Here is a 25,713-nt window from a genome sequence, read left to right on the forward strand (position 1 = left end):
TTTTTTTGTTTTGTTTTGTTTTGTTTTAATAATTCTTTATTGTTGAAAGTATTACATATGTCCCCCTTCTTTCCTCATTGATACCCTCCAGCCTGCCCCTGCCCCTCCACCCCAGGCCTTCAGCACTCTATTGTCTGTGTCCATGATTTATGCATATATGCATACAAAGTTTTTGGTTGATTACCTCCCATGCACCCACCACCCTCCCCCACCTTCCCTCTGAGATTCCACACTGTTCCATGCTTCCATGTCTCTGGATCCACTCCTTTCATCAGTTTATTTTGTTACTTAGATTCCACACATGCGTGCAGTCATGTAATATTTGTCTTTCTCTGACTGACTTATTTCACTTAGCATGATACTCTCCAGGTCCCTCCATGCTGTCTCAAAGGGTAAGAGAGTCTTCTTTTTTACAACTGCATAGTATTCCATGGTATAAATGTACCACAGCTTTTTTTTTACCCATTCATCTACTGATGGACACTTGGGCTCTTTCCAGATCATAGCTATTGTAACTTGTGCTGCTATGAACATTCTTTCTGAATGGTGCTTTGGGTTTCTTAGGATATATTACTAGAAGTGGGATCACTGAGTCAAAAGGCAGTTCCATATTTCATTTTTTGTGGAAAATCCATGTTCTTTTCTATAATGGTTGCACCCGTCTGCATTCCCACCAGCAGTGTACTAGGGATCCCTTTTCTTCACATCCTTGCCAGCACTTGTCATTTGTTGATGGTAGCCATTCTGATAGGTGTGAGATTGCCATTTTAATTTGCATCTCTCTGATGATCAGTGACTTTGAGCATTTTTTCATATGTCTCTTGGCCATCTGTGTGTCTTCTTTGGAGAAGCGTCTATTTAACGTCCTTTGCCCATTTTTTGATTGGATTGTTTGTCTTCCTTTTGTTAAATTGTTTGAGTTCCTTAATATATTTTGATATTAACCTGTTATCAGATGTATCATTGCCAAATATGTTCTCCCACACAGTGGGCTCTCTTTTCGTTTTGTTGATTTTTTTTTTCTGTACAGAAGCTTTTTATTTTGATGTAGTCCCATTTGTTTATTTTCTCCTTAGTTTCCTTTGCCATAAGAGATGTATCGGTAAACAAACATACTGCTACAAGAGATGTCTGAGATTTTACTGCCTATGGTTTCTTCTAGGATTTTTATGGTTTCATGACTTACATTTAAGTCTTTTATCCATTTTGAGTTTATTCTTGTGTATGGTGTAAGTTGGTGGTCTAATTTTATTTTTTTGCATATATCTGTCCAATTTTCCCAACACCATTTATTGAAGAGACTCTTGACTCTCTTGTATGCTCTTGCCTCCTTTGTCAAATATTAATTGAGTGTAATGGCTTGGGTCAATTTCTGGGTTCTCTGTTCTGTTCCATTGATCTATGTGCCTGTTCTTGTGCCAGTACTAGGCTGTTTTGATTACGGTGGCTTTGTAATATAACTTGAAATCTGGTATTGTGATTCCTCCAACTTTGTTTTCCTTTCTCAAAATTGCTGCAGCTATTTGGGGTCTTTTTTGATTCCATATAAATTTTTGGAGTGTTTGTTCTAGCTCTGTGAAATATGTCATTGGTATTTTAATAGGGATTGCATTGAACTTGTAGATTGCCTTGGGTATTGTGGACATTTTAATGATGTTGATTCTACCAATCCATGAACACGGTATATTCTTCCACTTGTTTATATCTTCTTCTATCTCTTTTTTCAGCGCCCTGTAGTTTTCCGTGTACAGGTCTTTTGCCTCCTTGGTTAAGTTTATTCCTAAGTATCTTAATTTTTTTGTTGCAATGATAAATGGGATTGTTTAGTTTCTTGCGCAGTCTTGTCTTTCCCTGAAGCTGCTATGGTTCAGGAATCTGGAGAAGACCTGTGCATAAATGAATAATACTAGACAAGAAATATGAATTTGGAAGGCATATTGGAGGTCCAGATGGAAACAGTTCTAGTGACTAAGCTCCTCGAATCTCCGCCCCAGGGCTTTTTATTCACACATTTTGCCCTCTAGCAAGGCCTGGTAAACAATAAAGGACCATCAGGTTGGGGGAAACTGCCTGCAGCAGGCAATCATATGCAGATCTTCAGCCCTGCTGTAAGTGTCCATCAACCTTTTGATGGACCTCCTGCATTTATTATGGTAACTACTATTCCTAGCCTTCAGCAGTTTCTGAGAATTCATTATTGGTGTATAAAAATGCCATCAATTTCTGGGTTTTCATTTTGTATCCTGTTAATATTGCCAAATTTCTTTATTAAATCTAGTAGTTTTTTGGTAGAGTCTTTAGGGTTTTATATGTAAAATATCATGCCATCTGTGAATAATGAGAGTTTTACTTCCTCCTTTCCAATTTGGATGCCTTTTATTTCTTCTTCTTGTCTGATCGCTGTGGCTAGGATTTCCAATACTATGTTGAATAAGAGTGGTGGAAGCGGACATCCCTGTCTTGTTCCTATTCTTATGGGAAATGGTTTTAGTTTTTGCCCATTGAGTATGATGTTGGCTGTGGGTTTGTCATATATGGCCTTTATCATGTTGAGATATGCTCCCTCTATTCCCACTTTGCTGAGGGTTTTTATAAAAAACTAGTGGCCCGGTGCATGAAATTCGTGCACATTAAAAGGGGGTTAATTGGAGGAAATAATTTAATATTTCTATTTGCCCTTTCTCTATAATAGAAGTGTCAGAGATGAAAGAAAATTAGTAAAATGTATATGAAAACCTTCCTCCTGTCAGAGTCTGGGGTGCATTACGGGACCCAGAGTCAAGTCCCTGCCCACCCACATGCACCTCAAAATCGCGTGAGACCCAGACCCGGCCACCCCCGCCTCCCCATTGGGCTAGATCCAGACCCGGCCAGTCCCACCTTTGTCAAGCCCTGCTGGGCAGGGGACGTAGCCTCAGGTCCCCTGGCCCGGCGCCAGGATGGGGGGCATGGTCTGAGGTCCCCCAGCCCAGACCGGGGTGGGGGGCATGCCTTGAGGTCCCCCGTCAAGCCCCGCCAGGTGGGGGACACAGCCTGAGATCCCCTGTCAAGTCCCACTGGGTGGGGGGCATGGCCTGAGGTCCCTCGTCAAGCCCCGCCAGGCGGGGGGGGCACAGCCTCAGGTCTCCTGGCCCGGCACCGGGAGGGGGGCATAGTCTTAGGTCCCCTGTCAAGCCCCGCTGGGCGGGGGCATGACCTGAGTTCCCCCGACTCAGCAATGGGGGTGCACCTTGAGGTCCCCCGTCAAGCCCCACTGGGTGGGGAGCACAGCCTGAGGTCCCCTGTCAAGCTCCACCAGGCAGCGGGGCACAGCCTCAGGTCCCCTGGTCTGGTGCTCGGGCAGGGGGTGCAGCCTGAGGTACCCCGGGGGGCATGGCCTGAAGTCCCCTATCAAGCCCCACCTGGTGGGGGGCACAGCCTGAGGTCCCCTGGCCTGGCGCTGGGGTGGGGGGAGCAGCCTGAAGTCCCCTAACCCAGCACCAGGACGGGAAGCACACCTTTAGGTCCCCTGTCAAGCCCTGCCAGGTGGGGGGCATGGCCTGAGGACCCCCGGCTTGGCACTGGGGCCGGGGGAGCAGCCTGAGGTCCCCTAGCCCAGCACCAGGATGGGAAGTGCACCTTGAGGTCCCTTGTCAAGCCCTGCTGGGTGGGGGACACAGCCTTAGGTCTCCTGTCAAGCCCCATGGGGGTGGGGGGGGGAGGGCATAGCCTCAGTTCCCTGCTGATTGCTCGTTAAGGCTCCTTATGGGAACTTGGCCTCAGCTGTGGGTGCAGCCCTCTTTGTGACGGAGTGATGGTCAATTAGCATATTCCCTCTTTATTAGATAGGATTATTAGATAGGATGGGTGTTGGATTTTGTCAAATGCTTTTTCTGCATCTATTGATATGAGTGATTTTTGTTTTTCCATTTGTTTATGTGATGTATCACATTTATTGATTTGTGAATATTGTACCAGTCTTGCATCCCTGGAATAAATCCCACTTGGTCATGGTGTATGATCTTTTTAATATATTGCTGGAGGGGTTTGCTAATATTTTGTTGAGGATTTTAGCATCTGTGTTCATCAGGGATATTGGCCTGCAATTCTCTTTCTTTGTAGTGTCTTTATCTGGTTTTGGAATTAAGATAATGCTGGCCTCATAAAAAGAGTTTGGAAGTGTTCCTTCCTCTTGGATTTTCTGAAATAGTTTGAGGAGTATAGGTGTTAGTTCTTCTTTGAATGTTTGGTAAAACTCCTCCGTGAAGCCATCCGGACTTGGGCTTTTGTGTGCTGGGAGTTTTTTGATGACTGCTTCTATTTTATCTGTTGTTATGGCCTATTCAGGTTTTCTGATTCCTCCTGATTCAGTTTTGTGAGATTTTAGGAATTTGTCCATTTCATCCATATTGTCCAGCTTGTTGGCATATAGTTGTTCATAATATTTTCTTACAATCCTTTGTATTTCTGTGGTGTCAGTGGTTACTTCTCCACTTTTGTTTCTGATTTAACTTATTTTGGGTCCTCTCTCTTTGTTTGTTGATGAGTCTGGGTAATGGTTTATCAATTCTGTGTATCCTTTCAAAGAACCAGCTCTTGGTTTCATTGATTTTTTTTTTTTTTAGTCTCTATTTTATTTATTTCTGCTCTTGTTGCAGAAGACCAAAGAAATACCAAGCACGCTTCCTAGAGAAAGGGAGAGATCCCATTTATTAACACTAGTGGACTCCGGGAATAATTTCCAAATCAGAGTGAAGAAACATGCAGAGGGCTTCACTTTTTATAACCTTCTGGGGTCTTTGTCTTGCAGATATGGTTCCGCCCCCTTTTGTGGGCTTACAGGAAGGCCCCCAGATGTTGGGGGTCCCCAGGCCATATCCGATGATCTGTCCTGGGGCCAGCGATAACGACCCTTCCCCCACTCTCCCAGGGCAGTGCATTGTTCACAGTATTTATGGCCTGACATGCCTTGCAAGACCAGTTTCCTCCTCACTCTAATCTTTATTATTTCCTTCCTTCTACTTACTCTGGGCTTTTGTTGTTGTTCTCTTTCTAGTTCTTTCAGTTATAGAGTTAAAAAGTTTAATGCTGATTTTTCTTTTGTGTGTGTGTGGTTTTTTTTTTTTGTTTTTTTTTTTGAGGCATGCCTGTAGCGCTATGAACTTCCCTCTCAGGACTGCTTCTGATGTGTCCCCAGAGATTTTGGTTTGTTGTGTGTTCATTTTCATTTATTTCCAGGAAGTTTTTTTTTTTAAAGTATATTTTATTGATTTTTTACAGAGAGGAAGGGAGAGGGATAGAGAGTTAGAAACATCGATGAGAGAGAAACATCGATCAGCTGCCTCCTGCACACTCCCTACTGGGTATGTGCCCGCAACCAAGGTACATGCCCTTGACCAGAATCGAACCTGGGACCCTTGAGTCTGCAGGCCGACACTCTATCCACTGAGCCAAACCGGTTAGGGCCAGGAAGTTGTTTTTTTTAAATTTCTTTCTTGATCTTGTTGGTAACCCATTCATTGTTTAATAACATGCTATTTAGCCTGCATGTGTTTGTATATTTTTATTGTAGTTGATTTCTAATTTCATTCCACTGTGATCTGAGAAGATGCTTGATATGATTTCAATCTTCTTGGACTTGTAGGGGCTTGTTTTGTGTCCTAACATGTGGTCTATCTTTGTAAATGATCCATGTGCACTTGAGAAGAATGTATATTCTGTTGCTTTGGGGTGAAATGTTCTATGAATGTCAATTAAATCCATCTGATCCAGTGTGTCCTTTAGAGTCACTGTTTCCTCGTTAAGTTTTGTCTGGAAGATCTATCCAGTGAAATCAGTGGGGTGTTAAAGTCCCCTACTATGACTGTATTGTTGTCCATCTCTCCGTTAAAGTCCTCTAGAACCCTAGCTGGTTTGGCTCAGTGAATGGAGCGTCGGCCTGCAGACTGAGGGGTCTCGGGTTCAGTTCTGGTCAGGGTCACATGCCCCAGTTGTGGGCTTGATCCCCAGTGTAGAGTGTGCGGGAGGCAGCCTATCAATGGTTTTCTCTCATCATTGATGTATCTCTATCTCTCTCCCTCTCCCTTCCTCTCTGAAATCAATAAAAATACATTTTTAAAAAAGTCCTCTAGTTTTTTTTAATATATTTAGATGTTCCTATAGTGGGTGCATATGTGTTTACTATGGTTATGTCTTCGTGTTGGATGGATCCCTTTAGTATGATGTAGTGACCTTTGTTGTCTTGTGATGGTCTTCATTTTAAAGTTTATTTTGTTGGATATGTGTATTGCTACTCCAGCTTTTTTTCCTGTTTGCATGGAAAATTATTTTTCATCCCTTCATTCTCATCCTGTGTGTGTCTTTTGTTCTGAGGTGGGTCTCTTGTAGACAGCATATAGGTGGGTCATGTTTTTGTAACCATTCACCTATCCTTTTGATTGGAGCATTTAATCCATTTACATTTAGGGTTATTATTGATAGGTACTTATTTATTACCATTTTAATTCTGTATGACTAGGTTTGTCTCTGTTTCTTCTTCTCATTACAGCAATCCCTTTAACATTTCTTGTAATGCTGGCTTGATAGTGATGTACCCCTTTAGCCTTTTTTTGTTTGGGAAACTCTTTATTTGACCATCTATTTTGAATGATAGCCTTGCTGGAAATAGTAATCTTTGTTTCAGATCCTTGTTTTCCATTACCTTGAGTACTTAATGCCATTCCCTTCTGGCCTGTAGAGTTTCTAATGAGAAATCAGGTGTCAGCCTTATGGGAACTCCTTTGTAGGTAACAGTTTGCTTTTATCTTGCTACGTCAAGTTTCTCTCTTTGTCTTTAATTTTTGGCATTTTAATTATGATGTGTCTGGGGGTAGACCTGTTTGGATTCTTCTTGCTTGGGGTTCTCTCTGCCTCCTAAACTTGTGTGACTTTTCCCTTTACCAGGTTAGGGAAGTTTTCTGCCATTATTTCTTCAAACACCTTCTCTATCCATTTTTCCCTTTCTGCCTCTTCTGGCACACCTGCTATTCAATTTTTTTAAAAATATATTTTATTGATTTTTTACAGAGAGGAGGAGAGAGGGATAGAGAGTTAGAAACATCGATGAGAGAGAAACATCGATCAGCTGCCTCTTGCACACCCCCTACTGGGGATGTGCCCGCAACCAAGGTACATGCCCTTGACCGGAATCGAACCTGGGACCCTTGAGTCCGCAGGCCAATGCTCTATCCACTGAGCCAAACCGGTTTCGGCTGCTATTCTAATATTGTTAAGTTTCATGTTGTCCCACAGCTCCCGTAAGCTGTCCTCCTGTTTTTTAATTGTTTATTTTTTATTTTTTATTTTTGGTTCTCTGAGTGATTTTTTTTCAACCCTGTCTTCTAATTCATTGATTTGATCCTCAGATTCCTCTAATCTGCTGTGTATTCCTTCCAATGTGTTCTTTATTTGTGTTATGTCATTCTTTATCTCAGACTGTTCTTTTTTCATAGTTACTATATCTTTTTTCATGCAGTTGAACATCTTTCCCATCATTACTCAGAACTCTTTCAGATAAATTTCTTATCTCTGCTTCATTTATCTCTTCTTCTGAAGAATTCTTTTTTCTTTCATTTGGGGCTTGTTTCTTTGTCTCCTCATTTTGGCTGTCTGTTTGGGTTTGTGACTATGTATTAGGTAGATCCTCTACACCTCTCAATCTCTAGTGCAGGACAGTGTCAAACACTATTTCTGACTAATTAGGTCAGGCAAAGACTTAAAGCCTCCAGAGACCACCTCTGCCTACAGACTGATAGGATTCTGACTTGAATTGCCTCAGGTAGTCATCCTCAGGTGTGGTGAGAGGTTTTTTTCAACAGGGTGGGGAAGTTGCTTCTGCCTGGAGGCTAATTGTTATCTTTAGTCTCTTAAGTGGTGTCAGGGCAAGGTGTTTTCCAATAGGGTGTGTCAACTGTCTTCCCCCCAGGCAAGACAAATATCTGTGTGGGAAAGATGTCCTCCACTGGGTGAGGGAATGACTCAGCACAGGAAACTGGGGTGTCTGCTTTCTGACTCTAACCCCTGAGTCCCCAATCCTGGCTTCTGCTCACAAAGCTGCAGTCCACTCCACCCTCCCTCTGCTGGAATATAAGTTGGGTGGTTCCACAGGGAATTTTGTGCATTGGCCCTTTAAGAGGGTGCCTGAGTTTTCAGCCATCACTCCCTGGCAGACAGCAACCCCTGCTTTTCATAGCCAGATGTTATGTGGTACCCTTCTCAGTTCTGGTGTTCTCTGCTGGAGGTGGGGGGCGGCTTGGGGATTCGATCCCAGAGTTCTCAGTGACACCCCCCCACACACACACACAGCTGAGATATCTCTCTGGAATTTCAGTTGCTATCTGTGGGCGCCTGGCCAGCCCTTTCGCACCCTGCGCCCCTCATACTACTCTCTATGCGGTCTCCACTTTTGGTCCTTGGGTATCATGGTTCTTTCCTGCAAGTCTTCCGTTGATTATTTAGGAAGTTTTTTTGTATTTTAGTTGTAATTCCAGTTTGTTCCTGGGAGCATCCACTTAATCTGCCACTATTTTTAATCTAGGTTGGTTTTTATAGCCCATAGTTGCGGGGACTTCTTTTCCCTGCTCTGAAAGCCTGGGCTGGGGGGCTGGTGTGGTGCTGGGACCCCTTGCTCCTCACAGGCAGCCTCTGCAGAGACAATCTCCTTCTCAATTAAAAAAATGGCACATGTGGGTGACAGACCAGCCAGTTCTGCAACTCTGCCCCTCCTACCAGTCTCAATGTGCTTTCTTCTTCTCTAGTTGTAGGACTCCCATTCAGCCAACTTTCTGGTGGTTCTGAATGGTGGTGGTTCTGCAGTTCAGTTGTAATTTTGATGTGGTTGTCGGAGGCAGCCTGTATAGCCTTTTACCTACACCACCATCTTGGTTCTCTAGGGGCTCCACTGATGTTTTTGTTGTGGCTGCTGTTCACCCACCAGGTCTGGAATTCACTAGTGTAGACCTTGGAAACCCACCAAGCCTGTTCTATTCATACCACCTGGGCCAAGGAAATCAGTTCTCTGTCACCTACTGTACAAGTGTTGCAAGTATCAAGAAACACACACACAACAGCCCTGGCAAAATGGCTCAGTTGGTTGGAGTGTCATCCTATACAACAAAGGTTGCAGGTTTGATCCATGGACAGGGTGTGTACGGGAGGCAACTGATCAATGTCTCTCTCTCTCTCATATCAATGGAAACATATCCTCGGGTATGGATAACAAAACAAAACAAAAAACCAATTATAACTGCTTAAAGAAAATGTATTCTGAAGGTTTATAAATGTACTATAAAAGTGAAGGTTCCCTTCACTCGCGGAGTTTTCCCAGAGTCCATTAGGTTCTGAGAGTCACCAGAGACAGGTTTCTGCCACGGGCTGTGGAGAACATCTTCACCTCAGTCCAGTCCTTCCAGATTAACTGACTTTCTGGGATGTGGAAGGTTTTACTTCTGAGCAGCTATGTGATCTTTTTTCTGCCCAATTGCTAGTGTCTGAGGGCTCCTACTGGCCTCATCTGGGATCCTTCAGATTCACTAGCTTTTGGAAGTGTGAGTTAGGGAGGCTGTGAAGAAGAAAGGAGATTAAAAAACCTAGCCGAATATGTAGTTTGGGCAGTCCTAAGAAGAAAGGACAAAAAGACATCTTACTCACAAAGGAAGTCTTCACCTTCCTAAACAATGTGTAGCTCTGATCTCCCTGGGTGTGTGGCAAGAAGGCTAGGAAGTGGGTGCCTCTGTTCTTACATGGGGTGCCCTAGTCTCGGCTGACCCCACCCCGGCCAGGAAGACCAGGCAGTGCTGAGTTAGGTATGGTGACACTCTGCCTTCTTCTGAGAGTCAGCCTTGTGGTTTGGTTTTGCAAGAGCAAAACCTTTTCCTACTATGTCCCCCTTTTATATTATGGGTTCAGTAGCATCTCCCCTTTCATAAAAAAGCCACAGTGTCACAGATTTCCTGGCACAGGGTTTTTCTGATTAAAACTCTTCCCTTCCCTAGACCTCTCCAACTTTGCATTAGTCAAACATCTTAGACTTTTCAATTTTTGTTGAATGTAAAATACAGAATAGGTAGTAGAGTCAATTAGAGGCCTGGTGCATGGAATTAGTGTACTGGAGAGGGGGGGGGGGTCCCTCAGTCCCTCAGCCTGGCCTGCACCCTCTCGCAGTCCGGGAGCCCTTGGGGGATGTCCAGCTGATGGCTTAGGCTGGCTACCCACAGGAGCCCCCCCCCCCCCGCTCCCAGTGTGGCCAGGTGTGGGTACAAGGGGACAGGGCTCTGTGGTGCTATCCTCCTCTGGACTCCTCTGACTTTGGTCTTATGGCTGCAGTGCTTCAGAATAAGAGCCTGGTGGGTCAGAAGTGCAGGGAGAGCCTGAGCTGGGACTGGCCCCTCTGCTGTATTAGGGGCCCTTCCAAGAATGGTGGGGAGCAGACACTGTGCAGGGCTTAATCTTTGGGCAGTCAATGTGGCATTCTCCTTTGTGCAACTATGTCAGCTAATAAAGCAATTAGGATTTTTTTTCTTGGTGGATGGACATTCTGTGCTGAAGTTTTCACATGAAAATTTAATAGGGGCCAGGACCCCAGGTGTTTAAATCCTTGCCTCCAGGGTACACATCTGTCGAGACCGATTTTTTTCTACTAAAAATAACTATTTATTGTTAACTTGCAAAGCCCTGTGCAACACCTCACATGTTACCTCAGTTGTTTCTCATGGAAGCTCTAAGGTGGCTATGGCATCCACATGTCAGAGAATGAAAGAGTTTCAGAAAGAATAAGCCATTGGTCCATGATCACAACTGCAAGGGCATTTGATCCTAATCTATCTCACAGATTTTTAAAAATAAGCAATATGAGTTAATAAACATATTAACTTATGAGTAATAACATAATTACTTTAGAAACAAAACCCCCCAAATAATGCCTGAACCCAAAAGTTAAATATAAATAGCCCAAAATATTTTCAAATAATACATTTGAAAATCATTTGTAGTTTTTTTTCTCATAATATGAGGGGCAAGTCTGTGACAAGAGTAGATTCCCTGTTATTGTTATTACCACCCCATAATAATAACATGTAGACATATTCTAATAACATAGTAGAAAATCTTGGAGAAAATCCTAGCTTAGGGCCTTAAGTGTACAAAAAATGAAAAGATTTAATAAAAAAAGCCCTTAAGAAAAGCATTCAGGATGCCTGCAAGTTTAATAAAACACAAGAGTTCAATTAATTTTGTGGAATTGAATTAAATTGAACGGAACGGGAGCTGGCAGGACTCCTACTCAGCACACTTCAAAGCTGATGAAGTGGAAATGAATGCAATCTCTGTTGGGGCGGGTAACTACAGACTTGCTGGCTCCGGCCATTTGCGTTTGCGCAGGCGCAGAACCGGACAGAGGGGCGTGACACGGGGAGGGGCGTGCAGGAGCCCGCCCCGCCTGCCCCGCCTGCCCCGCCTGCCCCGCCTGCCCCGCCTGCCCCGCCTGCCCCGCCTGCCCCGCCTGCCCCGCCTGCCCCGCCTGCCCCGCCCAGTTTCTGTTCCCGGCCCTGCCACTAGGGGCGGCCGTGAAGCTGCGCGGCCGCGGTTTCCAGCCGGGCCCATATCCCAGCCGGGCTCATTTCCCGGCCAGGCCCCAGCATGGCTGCGCCCAGCGCTTCGGGTTGGGGAGACGCTGCGCTCTCGTTTTCCTGACAGCGTCTGACTTCTGTGCTCGACTTCTCTTCCTCAGGCCATTCCAGCAAACATGTTTGCCAAGGCCTTTCGGGTCAAGTCCAACACGGCCATCAAGGGATCGGACAGGTGAGGGGGAGAAGGGGCCTGCTCCGCTCATGAGGGCACCCAAGTACCTCTCAACCCGGTTTGGTCCAGAGCCCTCTTTGGGTTGGGTCAGCCCGCCCGGGGTGCAGGCCGCGGGGTACACCCGGGAAAGGGACTCCAGGGGGCAAGTGTGGGTTAGGTGAAGATGGAGGCCTCATATATCTCCTAGGCTGCCTTTTTTGGATATTTTAGTGAGTTTAAAAGAAAACATAATCCAGGAAGCGCTTATAAAATGCAGTCTAAGGCGTGGAGGATGCAAAAATGAAGGAGTACAGAGTCCCTGTCCTCCAAAGAGCGTAGAGACCCCTGGGGCGCAGAGAACTACAGGTACACAGGCAAAAGTGTCCAGTGCTTGCTTCTGGCAGGAGCGACAGCAGGGTGAAGTGGGAGAGGATCGGCACAGCACACACGGTAAGAACTAAATCTGTTCAGTATTGCAAATGCAGATGTCACGTTGGCACTTCCGGAGCCAGTGTTCTAGAGTTGTTATTCTTGGTGCCCTGGTATAGTGATGAATCATAAGCTGGCAGATTCACCAAGCACATATGAGCAAGGAGTGGGTCCGAGAGCTAGGCATGGTGTCAGGAAGGCAGGGCTGAGTTTCCAGTTTCAGGCTTACTTGGGATGCTCACTGGGTCTTGTTTTGTTCTGTTTTTTTGTTTGTTTGTTTTTTTCTTTCTTTGTAAAACGGAAAGATTTGCCCAGGAACATGTGAAAATTAGATGAGACATTGGTGTGAAACAGAATAGGATGTTTTGGAAGCGTGTGCGAGAATACAGCATTATAAATTAGACTCTTTCCTTGGCCCTCGTTATTTTATAGCGCGTCCTCAATATTTATTAAAATCCACCCAGACAGCGTTCATAGCAGGCATTGGTGTGCTTTCTGCAGGAGAAAGCTTCGAGCTGATGTGACAGCTGCTTTCCCCACCCTCGGAACCGATCAGGCCTCCGAGTTAGTGCCTGGGAAGGAAGAGCTCAACATCGTGAAGCTGTATGCTCACAGAGGGGATGCCGTGACTGTGTACGTGAGTGGTGGTAACCCCGTCCTATTTGAACTGGAGAAAAATCTGTACCCGACAGGTATGGCAGTAGGATGGGGATGGCCATCATTATAGCTCTTGCCTAATATCTGTTTCTCCTTATGTCTTCCAGTAACCTGTCTTTCTCAAACAAGTTGAAAATCTCTCAATACCATCCCTAAACATATTTTTGGACCTAATATTCCTAGAATTGGGTCTTCCAAGAGCAGAAACTGCTACATGAGGGAGAAAAGAGGAAAAAAAAGTTAACACACAAAAAGGGTAGTTGCCAAGGGAAATTCTGAGATGAAGTGTATAGTAGGTTACTAGGGATGGAGCAGAGGTCTTGAAAATAGGTGAATCTCAGGGCATGAATGTTTCTTAAAGCTACCTCTAGCAGGATTTTCGTAAAATACCAAAGAGATACTATTGTAGGAAAGAAGCTAGATTGATTAAACTACATACTGGCTGGCTTAGTGATGTACTTCAGTCACGAAGATACCTCACTGGGAGTCTTTCTTAGGCTCTGCCTGGCTCTCAGGATTCTTTGCTTTCTCTCTTTGTCACAGGTGTCAGAGACTGTGTTCTTTTTTGTTTTGTTTTCTTTCTTTTTTTAAAATATATTTTTATTGATTTCAGAGAGGAAGGGAGAGAGAGAGAGAAACATCAATGATGAGAGAGAATCATTGATCGGCTGCCTCCTGCACGCCCCCTCCTGGGGATGAGCCCACAACCCAGGCATGCCCTTGACTGGAATCGAACCCGGGACCATCAGTCCACAGGCCGATGCTCTATCCACCGAGCTAAACCAGCGAGGGCCTTTTTGTTTTTCATAGCTACAGACACCTACTTTGTCACTTGGGGCTTTCTTCCTCCCAGCTTGGCTGAGACAGTGCAATGCAGTCTCCTTAGGCCACTCCTACCCGACCCCACTTTGCTGCTGTACAACCACAGGCTCTTTCTGATCTAGGGTTTTATGGCTAATCACTATGGAAACAGAATAAAAATAACAAACATGGGAAAGTTCAACATTTCTTCAGCTAGTGCCCTGTTCTTAGGTTACTTGCTTCTGAGGTAAATGGAATCCTGTTGTGTCTGTGTCCCCACTTTTATCTACTGTGGTCATTTGCTGCTGCTGCAATCCAGGTGGAACAATAGGTGCCTCCAAATCTCAAGTGACTTCCAATTTCTTAAATCTCTGCCTTCTTCAGGAATGAAATCTCTTTGGGCATCCTCTCAGCAACCTCTATAGCTTTTGCATTTTCTATATCCTAACTAAATCAACCTTAATGTTTGGCTTTGCCAATTCCCCAGGGGATTGACTTTGGCAGTTAAGTGTTTTCTGCATCTGTTTTTGGACAGTGTACACCCTGTGGTCATATCCTGATCTTCTACCAGCATTCACCACATGGCCTCTGGTGCTCGAAAAACTGGTGGGGGGAGCAGGTAAGAGGATTTTCCTATGTTCTGGCTCTTGGCTGAAACCTACTTAGGAAGGGCAACTACTTTAAGAAATGTACCTGTTTCCTATATTCATTCATATGTTTGAAAAATGGATTTTATCCACCATGTGTGTTGTGGCTCTCACTTGGCTGCCTCCATGAGCCCTTTGGGCTTCTCTGACCCCTTTGTAAAGTTTAAATAAGGTAAGTGATGTGAAGGTACCTTGGGAACTGCCATATGCTATACTGTAAATCAATAGGCTGAACTTAGGAGACTAGGATAAGATAGATTGTGGAGCTGGAACCTCAGCTTGGTGCTTCGATATGACCACTAGCCCCGGCCCCCAAAGGGAAAAGGTCTGCAATTCAGGTTGCCATTTTTAATTTTCATTATGAATAATCCTATCTAATAAAGAGGGAATATGCTAATTGACTGCCACCCCCTCACAAGATGGCAGCGCCCCACAGCCACAAGATGGCAGCGCTCAGTCCCCTCAGCCCTACCTCATCCAGCTGGAGTCCCCCAGACCCCTCAGCCACTCAGGGGAAGGCAGTTGGGTGCGATTGGGCTGGCAGGGGAGGGCAGTTGGAGGTGATTGGGCTGGCAGGGGAGGGCAGTTGGGGACGATCATGCCGGCAGGGGAGAAGTTAGGCATCAATCAGGCCAGCAGGGGAGCGGTTAGGGGGCTATCAGGCTGGCAGGCAGAGTGGTTAGGGGCAGTCAGGCATGCAGGCAGGTGAGCGGTTAGGAGCCAGCAGTCCCAGATTGTGAGAGGGATGTCCGACCGCTGGCAGTCAGACATTCCCCTGAGGAGTCCCAGATTGGAGAGGGTGCAGGCTGGGCTGAGGGATACCCCCCGCCCCTGTGCACGAATTTCATGCACCAGGCCTCTAGTCCTATATAATAAAAGGCTAATATGCAAATCGACCAAACCGCGGACTGGTCGCTGTGATGCACAATGATCACCAGGGGGCAGATGCTCAATGCAGGAGCTGTTCCCTGGTGGGAAGCTGGGCTCACGGCTGGTGAGTGCAGCTGTGGCGGCGCAGGATGGGCTGAGGGACCCCCCGAGTGCACGAATCTTGTGTACCAGGCCTCTAGTGTAGTTAGTTATTACATTAATAAATATTTGTTGAGTGAATAAATGATGAAGTTAAAATGTGGAATTAGATGGAGGCAGAACATAAATTGTGATGCTTTTGTTTTGTTTGCTGCAGATTTGATGCTGCCGGGAATAGTGGTGCCCCCTGCTGGTCTGCCTCAGGTACAGAAGGGTGACCTCTGTGCCATTGTCTTGGTGGGAAACAGGTATTGTGCCAGCTGTGCCTTTGGGGAAAAAACTTAGGTAAAATTGGAGAGGGGGTTGGGGAATGACAACTCTCAAAGCATATGGATAAAGGATTAAGAGAAAAAAACAGGTTCTTCTAGAAGACCGCGAATAGCAATGAGATATGTGAGGTATCTACACATCTGGGGCCAGTGTATTTGCCACTGATGCTTCTCTTTTTTCCCCTAAATTATTTTATTAAAAATTTTTAATATATATATTTTTTATTGATTTCAGAGAGGAAGGGAGATAGATAGATAGAAACATTAGTGATGAGAGAGAATCATTGATTGGCTGCCTCCTGCATACCCCCTACTGGGGGGGGGGATCAAGCCCACAACCCGGGCATGTGCCCTTGGCTGGAATTGAACCTGGGACCCTTTAGTTCGCAGGTCAACACTCCATCCACTGAGCCAAACCGGCAAGGGCTCCTAAATAATTTTAGATTACAGAGAGTTGTAAAGAGTACGGGGTTCTACTATACCCAGCTTCCTGTAATGATAACGTTTTGTATAACCACAGTATAGTTATCAAAACTAAGGATTGGTACAATACCACTAACACAATTACAGACTTTATTTCAGTTTTTCCACTCATGTCTTTTTTTTTGCTTTAAGGATTCAGTCTAGAATACCACAGTGCATTTAGTTGTCATGTCTTCTTAGCCTCCTGTCTGTGACATTTTCTTGGTCTTTCCTTATCTTTCATGAAGTCCATACTTTTTCCCCATCATCCACCTCATCATCCTCATTTAATTTTTTCAATAGCTTTATTGAAATGTAGTTTACATATTATTAATTAATCTGTTTCAAATGTACAATTCAGTGCTTTTTAGTATACTTACAGCATTGTTCAGCCATCACCACCCTGCTTATTTTTAAAAATAATATAGGAAGTAATGATAAGAACAATTCTGGAAAATCACAAATTCCTGTATCTCATAATCTTTTTCTCCTAGTAGTAACCATCTCATGTTGATGCATATCTTTGCCAACCTTCTTCAATGCATATATACATGTGCATATAAAAATGTATGAATGTTTAAAAATATGAACAAACAGAATTATACTTTATTTATATTGTTTTCACTTACGATAGTGTGGGCATTTCCCGTGTAGGCAAGCCCAGATATACTGACTCTTACCTACCCTGTGGTGATGGGAGAGGTCCTCTCCTAATGGATATTCTGGTGTCTCCAATTTGTCTCTATCAAAAATAGTATCTTACTGATGCCTCTAGCAATACCAGTGCCATATTTTTCTAAAGTAGCTACCATCGCCCTCCAAAAAAGCTGTATCAGGTTTCACTCCCACCTCTGGGTGTGATTTCCCTACATTCTCGCCAGCTCTGGATATGACGGGTCACTTTCATTTGTGTCATCTTGAGTGAAAAATGACATCTTATTATTTTACTCTTCACTTCTTTGACAAGGAACAGGTCAGTGTTTAAAGATCTTATTTTTGCTACTGATATTCTCCAATTTGCCTTGAAGCTTTTGGAGCCACGCACCTAGAAATGTTTCCTTCCTTGTTTACCTGTAGCAAAACTTGCAGTTGAAAAGAATGGCAGTGTCATTGTTTTTCCCCTCTGGTATTCTATAGAAGAAAGGGGAAAACTCCATAAATATGTATTTGGCCTGCCCAGTTTGGCCTTTAGAATGCATATGGGGATGAGGCTTGGGGGTAGTTTGTGGCAGGTTAAAGGTACAAAGAAGTTTGTTAAAACTACAAGTTCTCTTTGAGGCTGAAGTTCCTGAGTTACTGACCCTGCGGCTGGAAAGACCCCTCTTTTATGAGCTGGGAAAGAAGCCAGATTCAAAGTTTCTGTGGCAATAACTGACCGATGGGCCCAGGAAGTAGAGCTGCTAAGTTAGCAAACATTTTTTCAAGTTCAGGTGTTGGGAACTATGCTCTTGAATCTTCTCGCTTGGGCCCAGGTGACCTTACCCCCCAGCTACCCAGCTGGTCACTGATCCTTACAAGCAGTGTGTGAGCAATGCTTGAGTAACACTGGGATGACAGATTTCCCGTTTGGGCTTTGGAAGTTTTTGTAGTTACTATAAATGTGGTGGTTTTGACATTCTGGACACACCCAGTTCCTAGATAGTTACACAGAGCAAATCCCGTTAGAAAGAGTCAACTCAGAAGGAACCTCTTCTCCCTTCTTTATGATATCCTTCAGCCTAACTATGGCTTATGAATGGCCTCTTTTCTGAACTTCGGTATAGGATGGCTATGCTTTCTTTAAGGTAGGGAAGTAATTTATATTTTTGAAATTAAAGAAAAGGAACTTTATCCTCTTGTGGGTTTAATGGCCTGCCTGGGTTTAATTCATAATAGGAATAAACAAAAAGTGTCAACATCAGCAGAGGAATTGCTTAAAAGAAAGAATATTTGGTTAAGGGATATTTATAGGCGAGCTGAAGAAAATTGAGATTTCTGTGATCCTAGTGGCTGCTTCAGATTTGCACCCACGTTGCTTTTAGCACGTGTGGGGAAAGGTGGTCCTGACGTGCTCTCCGGGAAGACGCTCCAGGGTCCTTGTCTCTGGCCTTCTCTTCTCAGGGCCCCGGTGGCCATCGGAGTGGCTGCCATGTCCACATCTGAGATGCTGACTTCAGGCCTGAAGGGAAGGGGTTTCTCTGTGCTCCACACCTACGAGGACCACTTGTGGTGGGTCTGCTGTTTTTTTCTGTTTTATGGTGAGCTGCATGGGTGGAGAGAACATGGGGCCTGGGTTCAGAAGTGAGCGTTTTGGTACCTGCTGAATCCTTAGACAAGTTGCTGACCCCAGGCATTAATTTGTATATATATTTGCCTGTCTGGAGAAGAAATTAGAGAGAACTCGGATTATTTTCTAGGTGGATTATAGAATCCTAGGCTTTGAATCAGGCCTTAGGGATTGTCTGCTCCACCTTCTCAATGCAGTTATAATCTTTATTTTTATAGCTCTGGTCCATCTGGCCTTGTCTGCCATGCACATTTAGGCATCTTTTGGCCCTATGACAAGTGCTCAGAAATGCTCACTTCTGAATCCAAATCTAAGCAGAGTAGATCCTTAGGCAACGGGGCAATGATGATTATTATGTTGTTTTACATTCCAGATCTCTCCAGTATGGAAGTTACGCTTTCTCATTGTAACAGCTGCTTTCTGGAGCCATGTATTAGTCTATTTTCTGGTTATTTTTTTGTCACTTTACCAAAACAGTACATAGTGCTTTTCTCAAAAGCGTTATACCTGGTCCTTTGGCCAAGTGTTACAGCATGCTGGTATAGATTCATCCTTACATTTTTAGCCCTCTCTTGGCGTTGCTCATTTTATCAATATTAGCTAAGCCTTGCTTTGCTGGGGATCCAACCTCATCAGCTATGTTTCGCAGACGTTTGCGAGCTGCTTACTGATGCTCTTGCAGCACCTTGCAGTCAACGTCATGCTAAGTGGTTTTATCAGCAGCTCCTCAGCCTCCACTCCCTCCCCCCTTTTAAAAATATTTCTGATACTGACCTGATTAGAATAGCCTAACCATACACTCTGGCATCACTAGGCACCAATAAGCCTTGCTGCAGCTGTTAGTTAAAACTTAGTTTGATCAAGCTTGGCGCTTTTACCTCTTTCTGTGCTCTGCTGTTTGGCATCACTCTTTTTCTCTCTCTTCCTAAGGCTTAGTGGCATAAACCCTTTTTAATCTCTGCTCTGCAAGTTGGATTGCATTCTGCTTTAACACAGAGCAGGTGGCTTTGCAGTGCTTGAGCATTGCAGGTGTTTGTACTGTTATATCCTGGGAGCCTTGGGTGTTTGTATTTCACCAAACTAGTCCTACAGACGCATTGCGATCTTAATTTTGTTCTTTAATTCAAAATAGTTTTATTTTTAACTCATATGAATAGAATACTTTTGGGGGGGGGTCTCTTTATTTTTTCTTTAATCTTTTTCTGTCCCCAGATGTCTATTAATAATATTATTATTCCATTGAGATAGAGAGGAGTCAAGAATTATTCTCCCCATTTCAGAGATGAGGAAATTGAGGCATGTGACATTTCTGGTTACAGAACTGGAAATAGAGTTGATAGGAGACTCCAGGTTCTCTGTCCTCTCCTGGATACCCCTCCTCAGCCTGTGGCTCTTACTCGCTGACCCCTGACCCAGGTTGGAAAGTGCTGTGTTTGGTGTTTCTGACATGAGCTTTTTTCAGGCGATCTGGAGACAGGTCCTCTCCACCTTTTATTGCCCCACTGACCCTGGACCCCCCAGATGTCAGTGAAGAGCAGGATGACATGAGGCGCCTTACCCTGGAGGGAAAGGAGGAGGAGAATGGGGAAGACCAGCAGATGTGTGGGGAGAAGACCCTACCAGAAGCCTCAGAAGACCCTGGTGTCGGGGGCCTGAAGCCAGACCCAGCGGATGGCAAGACCCTTCCAGGTATGACTCTGGGCGTGGGGCCCGTCCTCTCAGTTCAGGAGCCTGACGGGCTCCGCTCCTGACTGGAGCAACACTGGACCTCTGGGAGGGGCGGCCACGTCCTCATTTCTGTGGAGGCGGTGCACCGCCTCGTGACATCGCACCTGGGAGTCTTCTCCACACAAATCAGGCTTCCCTGGGGCGTCTGCCCTGGCATTTGGACTGTTTCCAGCTGCAGAGCCCTGTAAGGTTTCTTTCCGTCAGAAGTGTTGGCTCCTGGCTGGGTGGGACTTTTTGCTTAACCCCTTCTCTGGGGTCAGCCCTCTTCAAAGCCTCTGTGCTCCAGAGAGTCTGGGAGCTTTGGAACCTGGGGATGGATTCCGTGGGTAAAGTGGGGTCGGGGTGGAGCTGGGCGGGGAGTGCCAGGCATCTGTATCCCCCAGGAAGGATGAGGTTCTGTCTTCTCCTTGCAGAGCAAATGGATGAACTGCTACAGCAATGCTTCTTGCATGCTTTGAAGTGCCGAGTCAAAAAGACCGACCTCCCTCTGCTCACCAGCACTTTCCTCGGTAGCCACGTGTTCTCCTGCTGGTACGGAAGGCATGTGTGGGTGGGCGGCGGCCAGGCACAGTCTCTGCCTTATTCCTTGGTGGTGGGACAGGACGGGGCTGATGGGGCATTGGTTGAAGGACACATAGTGGAAAGAGTGGAGTGCAGGGTTGATCTGGTAAATAAAGTAGGTCCTAAGTTTTAAAGCTTAAATCTTAGCCAGCGAAAGGATGCTGAGGAAATGGACAACGATTTCAGGGCACTGCTCTGCTCTAGTGCTCCTGGCTGCACGTCCTGTCCAGGAAGAGTCCGAGCGGCCTCTTTGTCAGGAGGCTTCTGGAACGTCAACCCCCTCACTCTCCTCCTGAGAAGTAGGTGGGCTGGGTTAGGATGTATCAGGAGGAAAAATCAGTATGCTCCCCACCTCTCCTCCAAGCACCGGCCATCTGGAGAGGGAGTATCACTTGTGGATAGGATCTGAACTTTGAAGACAGAGCCATCTGAGCTCAAGTGGCAGCTCCACAGGGAGTGGGAGCAGGCGAGCTCAAACTCAGCCCTCATTTCAAGCACAGCCTGCCCTGGCTGGTGTGGCTCGGTTGGACAGCATCCTGTGCTCCGAAAGGTTGCTGGTTCGATTCTCAGGGCACATGCCCAGGTTGTAGACTTGATCCCTGGTAGGAGGTGTGCTGGAGGCAGCTGATGGATATTCCACTCTCACATCGATGTTTCTCTCCCTCTCGCTTTCTCTCTAAAAATCAGTAAAAATAAAATCTTAAAAAAAAAAAAAGATTAAATAGCCCGACATTTAGTAAGCACTTAATAAATAACATGTCAGGAGGTTTGCTTACTGAGTTTTACCCTGAGACTGACCTTCTTTTTGTAAAGGCTTTCCTAGACAAGAGTGGGGTCTGGAGTGTGTGGCAGGCATTTGGTCATTGGCCCTGACTTTGCTGGTGGCAGGTAACTGAGGGACCCTGAATGTGCTCCAGATAGAGCTTCCTAACCTGGTGGTTTCGGAAGCACCCTGGGAGTCACGCTGCTGATGTGTGGCGCACGTGGAGAGAAGATGGAAGCTATGGGGAGTGTTCATTAGGAGCCTCCCCTGTGAACTAGTAGCCCTAGGGCAGGAATCAGCAAACATTTCTGTAGAAACAGATAGTAAACATTCCAGGCTCTCAGGCCGTGCAGTCTCCATTGCAGCCATTCCACTCTGGGTTGTGGCACAAAGGCCAAGGCCATGGACTCCGCAGATGTGTGGGCGTGGCCTGCAGGATATAATTTGCAGAGTTCTGCTCTAGGCCCACTTACCACCATGAGCTCAGTGTTGGAAAGGTTCACCTTGAGGTGGAACCTCTGAGGCCTCAGAAAGTTGTCTAGTTTCAGAGGAATCTAAAGCTGTGTCCAATACAGTGGCTATTTAAATTAATTAAAATGAATAGAGTTTAAAATTTAGTTCTTCAGACACAGTAACATTTCAAGTGCTTAATCGCCACACTTGTAGAATAATAGTGAACATTCCATGTTCACGGAGGGGTCTGTCGGACAGTAAAGATTTAGAGTAGCCTGGAGCGTGTCCCACTGCAAGGCCACCAGGTGGAGCTCTGGCACAGTGGCCTCTCTCTGAATGTCGGGGAGGAGGGTTCAGGAAAAATGCCTCCCTCAGTGCAGGCAGGTCCCACCACTCTGGCTCTGTTAGCTTAACTTGCCTTTTCCATCTGCCATCAGCCCTGAAGGACGTCAACTGGACATAAAGAAGTCAAGCTACAAAAAAGTAAGCAGGCCCTTCTCTGCACACCCACAGAGAGTTGTGTTGGGGCACACGTGGCATGAGCTGGGTGGGCACAGGAAGCCTGTTCTCCAGGGCTGAGGCTGGAATTAAACTTTTAATTCCAGGTATAAGGTGGGGGCGGGGAGAAAACTCCCTGGGCTGAGGCAGTGGGTGGGCACCCACTCCCTTCTCTCCTCCGCACCCTTTGATATCTGATCAGAGTTCGGAAAGGCTTCACCATTTAGTCTGTAGCAGCTTCTCACCCTCTGAGCCTCTGGGTGGGGGCCTCCCCGTTCCTAATTTGATGAGAGCAGGGACTGTCCCGAGTCCTTCCCCAGGACCTGCCTAGCTCGGTGTCTGGCACATCCTAGGTGCTCAGTGTGCAGAAGTGACAAAGTCCCCTCCCACTGGCCCTCTCTCCCTTAGCTCTCTAAGTTCCTGCAGCAAATGCAGCAGGAGCAGATTATACAGGTCAAGGAGCTGAGCAAAGGGGTGGAGAGCATTGTGGCTGTGGACTGGAAACACCCCAGGTGAGTGCAGGGGGCCTGCTCACCGTAGCTCAGCTGGCCCTGGGGCACTGGGGCCATGGACTGGGACTTGCAGACACACTAGTATAAAATGTGTTTTTTCTTTCCTTCTGCTGGGTTTTAGGATCACATCTTTCGTCATACCTGAGCCCTCCCCGACCTCCCAGACTATCCAGGAGGGTAGCAGGGAACAGCCCTATCACCCTCCAGATATAAAACCCCTCTACTGTGTCCCAGCCAGCATGAGCCTGCTCTTCCAGGAGTCTGGCCACAAGTGAGTTTTTGGAGAGCAGCCCTTCTCTGCCTGCTTGGTGTTCTGGCCTGTAGTTCCTCTCCGCCTGAGTAGTATTCTTCTGTGACTGGCAAAACCTCCCCTGCCCTGTTCTCCCTTTCCCCCAGGTCCAGCTCAAGCTTCCTTCCCAGAAAGTGTCTCTGGACTAAATGAATGAGAGAGTAGGTGTCTCCCTTTTCTACCTGTAGTTACTCCTCACACAGCCCTGCTTACTACCTCCATCAGGAAGAGGGAAGAAAAGAAGAGGTTGAACAGCTGGGGAAAGCACCCTGCTGAGCAGGGAGTGAGGCTTGGTGTTTGCAGGTTGTCTCCTGGCACACCATGAATTAACTCCCAACACTTCCCACCCAGGAAGGGGAGCATTCTCGAGGGCAGTGAGGTCCGGATGATCATCATTAACTACGCCAAGAAAAATGACCTGGTTGATGCAGACAACAAAAAGTGAGTGGATCGGGAGGAGACTGTGTCTGTGTTGGTAGTGTACATCTTTAGGGGACTCAGACAGTTTGTGGATGATGTTGGGATGGAGGGGCATATAGAAATAATCAAGACCAGGGTTTCTAACCATGGGCTGTGGACACCTAGTTATTGTCTAGACCAGTGGTCGGCAAACTCATTAGTCAACAGAGCCAAATATCAACAGTACAACGATGGAAATTTCTTTTGAGAGCCAAATTTTTTAAACTTAAACTTCTTCTAACACCACTTCTTCAAAATAGACTCGCCCAGGCCGTGGTATTTTGTGGAAGAGCCACACTCAAGGGGCCAAAGAGCCGCATGTGGCTCTTGAGCCGCAGTTTGCCGACCACGGGTCTAGGGTGTTCGGTTCCATGTTTGATGTCAACATTGGCTATAGACTGGGAAGTATGATCTCATACCTATCTACTACTGATTTTCAAATGCAGGTGCTTATTGGGAGTGATAAAATGCAAACCTTAAAGAATTACAGCTTTTTGGTCTTTTTAAAAAATATATATTTTTATTGATTTCAGAGAGGAAGGAAGAGGGAGAGAAAGATAAAAACATCAATGATAAGAGTATCATTGATTGGCTGCCTCCTGCACGCCCCCCACCTGGGATCGAGCCCACAACCCAGGCATGTGCCCTTGACTGGAATTGAACCTGGGACCCTTCAGTCCACAGGTTGACGTTCTATTTACTGAGCCAAACCAGCTAGGGCTTCTCTGTTTTCTTAGTATAAGTGGATACAGAAGGTAAACTACTAAATGAAAAGCATTCCATAATATTTTTCTTTTTTTTTTTTTTTTAAAATATATTTTATTGATTTATTACAGTGAGGAAGAGAGAGGGATAGAGAGTTAGAAACATCGATGAGAGAGTAATATCGACCAGCTGCCTCTTGCACACCCCCTACTGGGGATGTGCCCGCAACCAAGGTACATGCCCTTGACCGGAATCGAACCTGGGACCTTTCAGTCCGCAGGCCGACGCTCTATCCACTGAGCCAAACCGGTTTCGGCCATAATATTTCTTTTTACTTATTTTAAAGTCAGGTTCTTTTACTTTGAATTTTTATTGATTTCAGAGCGGAAGGGAGAGAGGGAAACATCAATGATGAGAAGGAATCATTGATCAACTACCTCCTGCACTCCCCACACCCCAGGCATGTGTCCTGACCAGGAATCGAACCGTGACCTCCTGGTTCATAGGTCAATGCTCAACCACCGGGCTTATTTGTACTTTTAAAAGACATCAAAAAGTTGTACTGGCCTACTCATAGTTAGCTAGTAGCAGAACTGAGCCAAGACTCCTGGTCTTCAGTTTTCTCCCCACGGCCCGCTTCTCCCTTGTTCTGGGAAAGCACACTTGCACCTCCAATCATGGGAGTGTGGTCCCATTTTGGTTCTAGTAATCCTGACTAAAAAGGATGTTATGATAGGTGAATCCTGAGCTGGCCCCTGGGTCAGAAGGGGCGAGGCTAGGATTTCTCTGTTAATAGCCTCCTCTTTCTCTTCAGTCTCGTGCACTTGGATCCCATCCTGTGTGACTGCATCTTAGAGAAAAGTGAACAGCACACAGTCATGAAGCTTCCATGGGACAGTCTTCTGACCAGGTACTGGGGCAGACCGCCCCTCTCCAAAGTTTCAGCCCCTCCCCCAGCACCAGCACACTGAACTTTAGAATCGTCACTGTCTTAGTTTCTGACTTTCCCTAATTCATATCCCGTCAATCTAAATAAACAGGCTTGGGTAATTCTCATGAGAAGGGTCTTTGGAATGACATGAGCCAGCACAATAGAGGAGAACTTGAGAGGGAGAAAGAAAAAGAACACTTTAAAAATAAGAACTCCAGAAAGATTTAGAAGCAAAAGAAGGTGTAGAAGGAAGTGTTTTAAGTCTTCAAAGGAAAGATTCTTATACTTTCTTTTCACAGAACCAAAACTGAAAATAATTTATGTCAATAGTTTGCAGACTTACAGCCGTGGGTCACATCTGGCCTGTTGCCTGGTCCTGCAAACAAGGTTTTATTGGGACTCGCCACGCCCATTTATTTATGTATTGTCCTCCGGCTGCTGTCATGCCACAATGGCCGAGT

General features: G+C 45.7%; 1 protein-coding gene across 4 annotated transcripts in view; it reads left to right on the top strand.

Moving 5' to 3' along the window:
* The window catches only part of EIF2D (eukaryotic translation initiation factor 2D), a 32,315-nt gene that overhangs the window by 2,686 nt on the left and 3,916 nt on the right, over positions 1–25,713 (top strand). The window contains exons 2-13 of one of the 4 annotated variants that reach the window (XM_054711395.1): positions 11,744–11,814; positions 12,724–12,914; positions 14,216–14,299; positions 15,514–15,604; positions 18,188–18,295; positions 19,816–20,042; positions 20,495–20,612; positions 22,296–22,341; positions 22,765–22,868; positions 22,990–23,139; positions 23,509–23,598; positions 25,136–25,231. In XM_054711395.1, the coding sequence (XP_054567370.1) occupies positions 11,759–11,814; positions 12,724–12,914; positions 14,216–14,299; positions 15,514–15,604; positions 18,188–18,295; positions 19,816–20,042; positions 20,495–20,612; positions 22,296–22,341; positions 22,765–22,868; positions 22,990–23,139; positions 23,509–23,598; positions 25,136–25,231 (1,361 nt within the window). In that variant the 5' untranslated portion in view covers positions 11,744–11,758. Of the gene's footprint in view, positions 1–11,594; positions 11,815–12,723; positions 12,915–14,215; positions 14,300–15,513; positions 15,605–18,187; positions 18,296–19,815; positions 20,043–20,494; positions 20,613–22,295; positions 22,342–22,764; positions 22,869–22,989; positions 23,140–23,508; positions 23,599–25,135; positions 25,232–25,713 lie in introns of those variants that run through there. The other 3 variants (XM_008154179.3, XM_054711396.1, XM_054711397.1) reach the window with 3 other exon arrangements.

The sequence above is a fragment of the Eptesicus fuscus genome, chromosome 22 (assembly GCF_027574615.1).
Source record: "Eptesicus fuscus isolate TK198812 chromosome 22, DD_ASM_mEF_20220401, whole genome shotgun sequence".
Taxonomy (NCBI): domain Eukaryota; kingdom Metazoa; phylum Chordata; class Mammalia; order Chiroptera; family Vespertilionidae; genus Eptesicus; species Eptesicus fuscus.